This window comes from Salmo salar, chromosome ssa15, assembly GCF_905237065.1.
Source record: "Salmo salar chromosome ssa15, Ssal_v3.1, whole genome shotgun sequence".
NCBI lineage: Eukaryota > Metazoa > Chordata > Actinopteri > Salmoniformes > Salmonidae > Salmo > Salmo salar.
This window is the reverse complement of record NC_059456.1, coordinates 63,862,581-63,871,652: the sequence shown is the minus strand read 5'-3', so window position 1 is coordinate 63,871,652 and position 9,072 is coordinate 63,862,581. Positions and strand designations below refer to the sequence as shown.

The 9,072-nt window shown below is 42.6% G+C and overlaps 1 protein-coding gene across 6 annotated transcripts in view; it reads left to right on the top strand.

Moving 5' to 3' along the window:
* Window positions 1–1,340: 1,340 nt before the first annotated feature.
* LOC106571893 (protein bicaudal D homolog 2) overlaps window positions 1,341–9,072 on the top strand; it is a 74,606-nt gene continuing 66,874 nt past the window's right edge. For 5 of the 6 annotated variants that reach the window (XR_006759223.1, XM_014145432.2, XM_014145430.2 and 2 more), the window contains exon 1: window positions 1,341–1,944. Coding sequence is in view for 5 of the 6 variants with exons in the window: in XM_014145432.2 (XP_014000907.1) it covers window positions 1,705–1,944 (240 nt within the window). In the remaining variant the exon portion in view is untranslated. The remainder of the gene's footprint in view (window positions 1,945–9,072) is intronic. The other variant, XM_014145431.2, reaches the window with a different exon arrangement.

The window sequence follows — 9,072 nt, the reverse complement described above, 5'->3', positions numbered from 1 at the left end:
CTGCTTGTTTACCTAGCTAGTTAAGATTTTGAAAGTATGATGTTGACATGATCAGTCCAATCAAAGCTACGGTAGATATAACGTGATTTGACGTAATTTTGTGTGGCCAATAACCTTGAGCCTTCTTGGATGGCACTTCTAATGTAAATCAATAGCTCTCCCTGTAGATTTTTTGGTGATGTAGTATCCCGATGAGGGACAGAACACTGAGCCAATCACTGCGCAACTAGAGAACATTACCAACCCTTCCTCTCTGTATTTTCAGCTGGCTGCCGAAAGCACCACCGAAAGCACTGACCTAGGCTAAAACACCTGCATTTTGAAGCTGTCTTACTCAAGAAAGCAAAAAAGAGACCATGTTTGTATGCGGTTTTATTAACTCAATTTATTTTTTACATTGTTTGTAAACTGATATGTGACACGTATTAATGTAAAAATAAAAAACATTGTGTGTAGGGGTGGGCTAAACAGGTTCCCCCCTTTGGTATGTTCTATTGAGAACTGTCTGGTGCTTCTACACCTGCAGGTGCTTCTACACCTGCATTGTTTGCTGTTTGGGGTTTTAGGCTTGGTTTCTGTACAGCACTTTGACATCATCTGATGTAAGAAGGGCTTAATAAATACATTTGATTGAAATTTGATCTGGGACTTGTTGTTTCCCTGTTTAGGCCTACTACTCAAAGATATTTTACTTATTAAGTCAAAGACGAAATTAACTGCAATACACTGGCCTCAAATATTGTCTATTAGCATAACTAGACCATACAGACCAACAGGGGGCCCATTGTATAAACAAAAATCATCCTATTAAAACGTGTACAATGCAACATGCCTAGCTCTGCCCACAGTGGATGGCTTACGGATCGCTCTTTACAATAAGCGCTCATATTGTCATATTCCAACAGCTGGAGTTATACCACCACAACGGCAAAAAAAACGATGCGTCCGGTAGCTCCTAGCCTCAATAAACGCATGGCAATATCAATGACAATAGGCTATTTAGTTCATAACCTATTGTCTGCTTTAGTCATTTGATCAAGTTGAGAGTGATGCTCTTGTCAAAAGCCGCTGGAAACACTTTTATTATAGGCTATGACTATGACTACAGCATCGTGAATCTACAGAAACAACCGACAGATGGCACGAGATGCACAGTGACCAAATCTTTTCTTGACCCATTCCTTTGAAAATAAAATGCCGCTTCCGTGTTCCACACGTTTCACCTTAGACTAGCCTGCACACAATGCCTGATGGGATATGAGTGCATTTCCCTGACATCTATGCATTGGCGTTTGTGGTACTACATTTCCCTTCAACCACCATTCTTATCTTCTAGTTCTCTCAGCTGAGTGATCTGACAGCGCTAGACAGCTTCTCCCCAATCGCTCTGAGCAGCCGGGGAGAGGCGAAGGGCAAAGGAACTGCAGTCATGGAGCAGTTGTAGGGATAACAGACAAGCCTCTCCTGCCGGAAGAAATAAAGAAACCACAGCTTCATGACCGAAAACGCAATACCCAAAGTGGCAACGAGAAACGCAAGAGTACCGATCATGCAGTTCAAATACAGAAGAATCTAATAATCTATTAAAACGAAAGGGTTCTCCTCGATCCTTCAAGATTGGACCCGCTTGAAGCCGTCTCATCCCCTCGTCGTAGGATTAGCTGGCGCATCGGCCAAGGTTGATCCATCACCAACATCCACAGTATGTCCGTGGAGGAGCAGCGCTATTCTGAAACGATGCTCGTGCTAGAGGCCGAACCGGAGTGTCTGCGAGCCGAGATAGAGCGCCTTTCCCGGGAGCTGAGTGAGACCACCCATGAGAAGATCCAGGCGGCGGAGTACGGGCTGGCAGTGCTGGAGGAGAAGCAGCAGCTTCAACATCAGTATGACGACCTGGAGATCGAATACGAGACCGTGCGCCAGGAACTGGACATGCTCAAAGAGGTACGTTGTAGTGTTTTAACGGTGTGTATTTGCTGTATGAAATTGAAATATACATTTAAACAGCTATAAAATTCCATATATTTTTTTTGTGGGGGGGGGGGCAATGAAGTACTTGTAACTTTGCCTTATGTTCTATCAATGATTCCCCTTTCAGGGTGAATTTATATTATTGCCATACTACCCCTTCTAGCTATAGGCTTCATAATATCTTGCCAAGCTGCTGTGGAATTAGCTTTTTCTAATTGAAGGTATTGGGGTTAGAGACAAATGCGTTCTGTTTTTTCCATGCCCATACAGTGTTTGTTGTGTATTGTCATTTGCTGTGGGATTTGAAATGTAAACTCAAATATACTGAAGAAAAATATAAACGCAACATCTAACAATTTAAAAGAATTTACTGAGTTACAGTTGAAATAAAATCAGTCAATTGACAAAATGCATTAGGCCCTATTCTATGGATTTCACATGACTGGGAATACAGATATGCATATGTTGGTCACAGATACCTTAAAAAAAAAATAGGGCCGTGGATCAGAAAACCAGTCAGTATCTGGTGTGACCACCATTTGCATCATGCAGCGCGACACATATCCTTTGCATACGGGCTGGCAGACTGTTGATTGTGGCCTGTGGAATGGTGTAATTTTCAGCTTCCAGGATTTGCATACAGATCTTTGCGACATGGAGCTGTGCATTATCATGCTATAAGGTGATGTCGGCGGATGAATAGCACCACAATGGGCCTCAGAATCTCGTCACGGTATCTGTGCGTTCAAATTGCCATCGATAAAATGCAATTGTGGTAATTGTCCGTAGTTTATGCCTGCCCTATACCATAACCCCACCGCCACCATGGGACAACTTTGACATCAGCAAACGCTCACCAACACGACACCATACACGTGGTCTGTGGTTGAGTGGCCGGTTGGACTTGCTGCCCAATTCTCTAAAACGACACTGGAGGTGCTTATGGAAGAGAAATTAACATTAAATTATCTGGCAACAGCTCTGGTGGAGATTCCTGCAGTCAGCACGCCAATTGCACGCTCCATCAAAACTTGTGTGACAAAACAGCACATTTTAGCGTGGCTTTTTATTGTTCCCAGCACAAGGTGCACCTGTGTAATGGTCATGCTGTTTAATCAGCTTCTTGATATACCACACCTTTCAGGGGGATGGATTATCTTGGCAAAGGAGAAATGCTGACTAACAGGGCTGTAAACATATTTGTGGACATCATTTGAGAGAAATAAGCTTTTTGTGGGTATGAAACATTTCTGGAATCTTTTATTTCAGCTCATGAAACATGGGACCAAAACTTTACATGTTGTGTTTATATTTCTGTTCAGTGTATATTGCACTGCTGAAATATTATAGGCTTACTCCAATGAGGATGAAGATGAGTTATCTGACATGCTGAACATTATATCTTCACTAATGTATCTGAGTAATGGTTATCCACTGCCACCCTTTTTATTAATGTGTAACTGATAAAAAAAGTGGACATTCACTCAATTGCTTTTGGTTGATATCATTTTATCCCTCATTTAAACACACATAAGTCCTCTCTAATACCAATTTTGACAATACTCTTAGTAAAGTAGTCTCTCAAACCAGAGGACCTTAATTATCTGGTATTTCCAGTCTGGTTTGAAAAAGAGGCGGGCATGTGGTTTTTGAATTTTGAAAGTTCCCGCCTGAAAAAGAGGAAGGATGAGTAACCTACTCACAGAGGAAACAAAATGAGTTTTGACCATTCAGGAATGGGAGGAATGTTGACTGTTAGGGCAGGGAGACAGGATAAAGGACTGGTCTGTCTTTCCAAACTGTGAAAACCCCTTTCCCACTTAAATGTAACACGCCAGTCCTAGTTCTACCTTCCTTTTCCTGGCAGAGGTTTCAGCAGCCTTGTGATTTTGATTAGGAAAGAAGGAGAGTGGGGTAAGAAGTAGGGTAGGGAGTCAGAGTGAACTGCTGCAGCTGCTGAACAGCTTACGTGTCCCAGAGCAGTTTGGTAGAAAAGGGGCATGTCCTTTTTTTGCACTGAGATTTCTCCCCAGAGATTCACTGCATGGCCTGGATGAGTCACTTCCTGCTATGTGGAACCTATCTCTGAGATTTTACTTCCCTGCTGCTACCCACATGACTAGAACAGACCAATCATCATGGCTCAGTGGGCTGGGTACCCTATGATGACAGCTCCCTTGGGTCTGTAAATATGTGAGTGGGATGAGGAATGAGGCAGAGAGAGAGAGAGGAGGGAGGCAGAGAAAAAGGGAGAGGAACCCTTGGCTGAACAGATATAACACAGTAAAAGCTTAAGGCAATAAACACATTGTTTCTCTCTGTCGTCCCTTTCCTCTGTCTCTTCTCCCTCTTTCTCCCCCTCACTATTGCATCTCTCTCTACCTCTCTACCTCTCTCTCTACCTATCTTTCTTTCTTTCTCTCTCTCTCTCTCTCTCTCTCTCTCTCTCTCTCTCTCTCTCTACCGCTCTCTCTCTCTCTCTCTACCGCTCTCTCTCTCTACCGCTCTCTCTACCGCTCTCTCTACCGCTCTCTGTGGTTAGTGGCTGGGTTTTTAGAGTGCTTTCTCAGCCTGCTCTGTGTTCCCATGCTTTCCTTTGGCCAGTATCTCAGAATAACATGGAAAACTCCTGAATAGAGGAAACAGACTGACAGCGATAGAGCAAGAATAGGGTAAACTGATTGCTTCAAGATAATTATAGGGGTGCTTTTGTTTTTCTTCCACTTTTCGAAGCAGACTATTGTTTTTAAAAAAACAGCCTGAATCATTGCATTTTTGTCTGACTTACCAAGTTGGTGATGACTCGTTGGTTAGTCACGGAAAATTGTGTTTTGAATGAACAAATGTCTAATATCCACTGTTTGTTTGAGCAATTCTGGTTTGATGATCATTAAGACTTGTCCACCAGGAAATCAGTTGATTGTTTGTCGGGTTGCCATTTGTGAGACTATAGTGGATATTGAGATTTCCATAGAGTCATGCCTGGATCCGTTTGCTGTGTGCCAAATTGAATTGATATTTTAATTAATTTTAATGACTGCCTTCGATGCATAGCCGCAGGAAGTATGGGTATGGGTGCTGAGGGTGCTGCAGCACCCCCAGAAGAAAAAATAAATCTAAAAATACACCTTATCTCAGTGGATGATTTCCACAGAAAATACAATAATACAATACAATAATAACAAAACATTTCTTCATATTTCATTTTGTACAGGATGCCTGAATAGAATAATCTGTAATAGAAGAGGGTGAGATGTTATTCTGCTGAAACACACTATTAACTCAGATGGCCTGTAGAAGTACAGTGCACTCATGTCATTATAGTACTTCAGTCAATTTCTATTGGCCTGCCACTGTGTGCTGAGTTAAGGAAGCACCATTAACAGCAACTTTGGCGACTGGTAAAATGGTCTAGCTGACTTATACAAACAGAATGTTGCCTGTCCTTTGTCTCTAGGGGCTGTTAGGACTGTTGGACTACTGTCTAGTCAGGTAAATGTTGGATGACCATTGTCTCTGGAGATGGTTATTACATAGCTGTACCTGGCTACTATTTACAATGGTGTCTGTCCAACATTGGACCCTGTGTTCGTCTCTGCGTGTGCACATAATTCAAGTTTGTTGTGTGTTAAAAGGACAGATGTTACTCTTTTGTCCCAATCTGGGTGGGAAAAAGCAGGCCAGAAATCATTGTTGGCATTGAGCAAAGTCCAGTTGCCCTTTAAACTGGAGTAGGTCTAACCCCGGGGGCAGGGAAGGACAAACTGCAGAAGAGGACACACATACGCACACACGTGCGCTAGTCAACACCACTTGGGAGGCAGTGCAATAAATTGGAGGAATTCATCTCTGCGCTGTTGCCTAGTCTGTTGCCTAGTAACAGCACAGATCTTTGCCTTAATTTGAGAATCCGGCATGCTGCCTTCCCAGCAGGTGTTTCTACCAGTGTGACTGTGAGTGTGTGACTGAGGCTGCTGCTCTGCAAATTAAGGCTTTACAGCTACCTGCTGCTGCAGAATGGCACACATACAGTGAACCATCAGAGACCATCCATGGATGGAGGCTATTCTATGGATAGATTTGATATTGTATATTCTGAGGATATTTTCTGTCTTTCTATATGTCCATCCACTGATTCCTTACATGTTATTTCCCTCTTGTTGTTCCAGATTTTCTAGTAGCCAGTATTCTAGGAATCCTGCCCTGCTACTTGCTAGTCACCCTGACATGCTGCTCCCATACTAACATACTGCTCAGGCTTTAGATTCCTACTGTTGGTATATTATCATTCCTTGGGTCTCTCACCCTCCCCTTACATGTTACTGTAACATAAGGTCACAACCTCTCTGTTTGGCTTTGCTTTGACTCTTGTCATTGTTTCTAAGTGAGTGGACCGTTGGCAAGCCAACTTTCCCCCTCCCCCAATCTTACCACACCTTTCAGGGGTTAGAGGGCACTTACTGTTTGTTGACTGTTGCTACCCATTGATAGCCCATTGATAGCCAAAATAGCTGCTACGGCTATCTTGGATTATAGTGTCCATCTGTTGGCTTGCTAGACGTACATCCTAGGTCACTTGGCCCCCGGGCTCCTCTGGGGTGTCCTAGGGTGCTTCTCGATAATTTAAAATGGATTCCTCTCCTCGTTTCCTTTTTCTTCCTCTCCTTCGTCTCCAATGATAAGATCCTATCAAAACACAAGGTAAACCTGCTGTCAAAGCGTAGGTTTATAAGAGCAGGTTTAGCACAAATCTCCTTAGTCCTATAACGTGATTAGGCTGCTATACTCTCCACCTTATGATGATAAGACTGTGGACTTTAGCCTCTTTACCATTAACAGTACAACTTCAAATGACAAGTTAATGATATTATAATACACCTTCACCTTACCAGTTGATGATATCACAGGTTTACAGACTCCAGCCCCCACAGCTGTTGTTTATATTCTTAATTTAAACCACTCAGCAAAGACATCATGTGCCACACCTTTCTTTAACTGTTCTTGTGACTCGTGGGAGTCCCCAACCACAGATCCAGGATTAGATTACTTTAACCCCATAGTCTCGTGATGCCATCCTTCCAGGTATCGTTTATCACTGGGCTGGAAATTGAGGTTTCCTCAAAACCCATTTTAACCATAACTATTACAGGGAAATAAAACAGTGGTTAGGGGTAATTTCACTGAGACTGTGGAATATCTGTCTTGTTGTGAATGTTGAGACTGGTGTTACACAACTAGGATGCAATGTTGCATGTGACATAATCTCAAGCAAATGGTGCTGTTACATGTAGCAAATCTAAAGCTCTGGGCCTCTCTCAGGCCTGTGGAACCGATTGTCACGAGGTTGCCCGGGTGGCCATAAAGATGACAGCATTCTCAGATTATTGTGGGAGCAGACAACGGGCCCATAGAACATTCCATAGCCTTCTCTTTCCACATCTTTTTCTTTGTTTCTCTCCAATGCTGGACCAATGCTGTTAGTCAACACACACACACTACTGTTGTCATGACAAAGGCCAGTGTTCTCTGAGTTCTTGTGACATTGTGGAGAGTGTCAGAGAACACACTATAGCCATTCAGTTACGCCCCCTCCCTCTCTCCCTCTTTTTCTTGCTCCCTCTCTCTCCAGCAGCTGTGCATCAGGCTGTGGAATTCTCCCTGACAATCGGAGGCTAAACACAGTTAAACTCAGAAGAACTGGGCACTCTGTACTCGGCTCTCTGGCCTTTGTGTGCCTAAGCCCGATAGAGTTAACAGGTCTTGGGTGTCAAAGATGAAGGGAGCGTCAAACGCTCCCAGAACACAGAGGAATGACTTCAGGAGAGATTGAGAGAGGTCCCATTGTGGCTGTATTTGTAAGGACTGGTCACTTTCGTCCCTTTTTTTTAAATGCCAGATCGCTAAAGCACATATCTATATGTCCTTTAACAAAGATGTCAGGTGTGACATTAAACCCCTCCACTGTGTTCATTGTGTCAAACCCCTAGGATTAGGGCTGTTGTGGTGACCGTATTACCGCCACACCGGCAGTCATGAGTCATGTAGGCAGTTTAGTCACGGTAATTAGGCTTCTCCAAGCTCTGATGCTGCTGATAGTCATTAGTAGACTACCAACTTGCTAACTGCCTGGTACTCAGGACTCCATTATCCCTCTAATCACTCTGACAACAATGCTAATGTAATCGAAAATCTAATCAAACACTTCATGAGATCCCATGAGCTCATGTTGCGCAACATTTCTATAGGCTATGCAATTGCGCAAGAAAACAGAGTGATGGCCACTATTAAAAAGAGGAGGATCCCATCAGCTTTCTATAGGCTAGGCCTACTATATTTAGTTCTCAACTTTCCTAATATTAAGAATATATTTAGCACATTGATTATCTTTACAACAGGAGTATAGCCTACCTGGCTGGCATGAAGATGAACCACAGGAAACGCGTCCTCCATTTGCTATTTAAGTGCAGGTAGCCTAGTGGTTTGAGGGTTGGGGCAGTAACCGAAAGGTTCCCAGATTGAATCCCCGAGGTGACAAGTAAAAAAACTGTCGTTCTGCCCCTGAACAAGGCAGTTAACCCACTGTTCCTAGGTCGTCATTGTAAATAAGAATTTGTTCTTAACTGACTTGCCTAGTTAAATGAAGGTTAAATAAAAAAATGTAAATGTATTTTTTGATAATTGTCCATTCTAAATCAAAACAAATTTCACACATATATTATTTAGTACAGTTGAAGTCGGAAGTTTACGTACACTTAGGTTGGAGTCATTAAAACTCGTTTTGCAACCACTACAAAAATGTCTTGTTAACATGCTATATATAGTTTTGTCAAGTCAGTTAGGACATCCTACTTTGCATGACACAAGTAATTTTTCCAACAATTGTTTACAGACAGATTATTTCATTTATAATTCACTGTATCACAATTCCAGTGGGTCAGAAGTTTACATACACACTTTAAACAGCTTGGAAAATTCCCGAAAATTATGTCATGGCTTTAGAAGCTTCTGATAGGCTAATTGACATCATTTGAGTCAATTGGAGGTGTACCTGTGGATGTATTTCAAGGCCTACCTTCAAACTCAGTGCCTCTTTGCTTGACA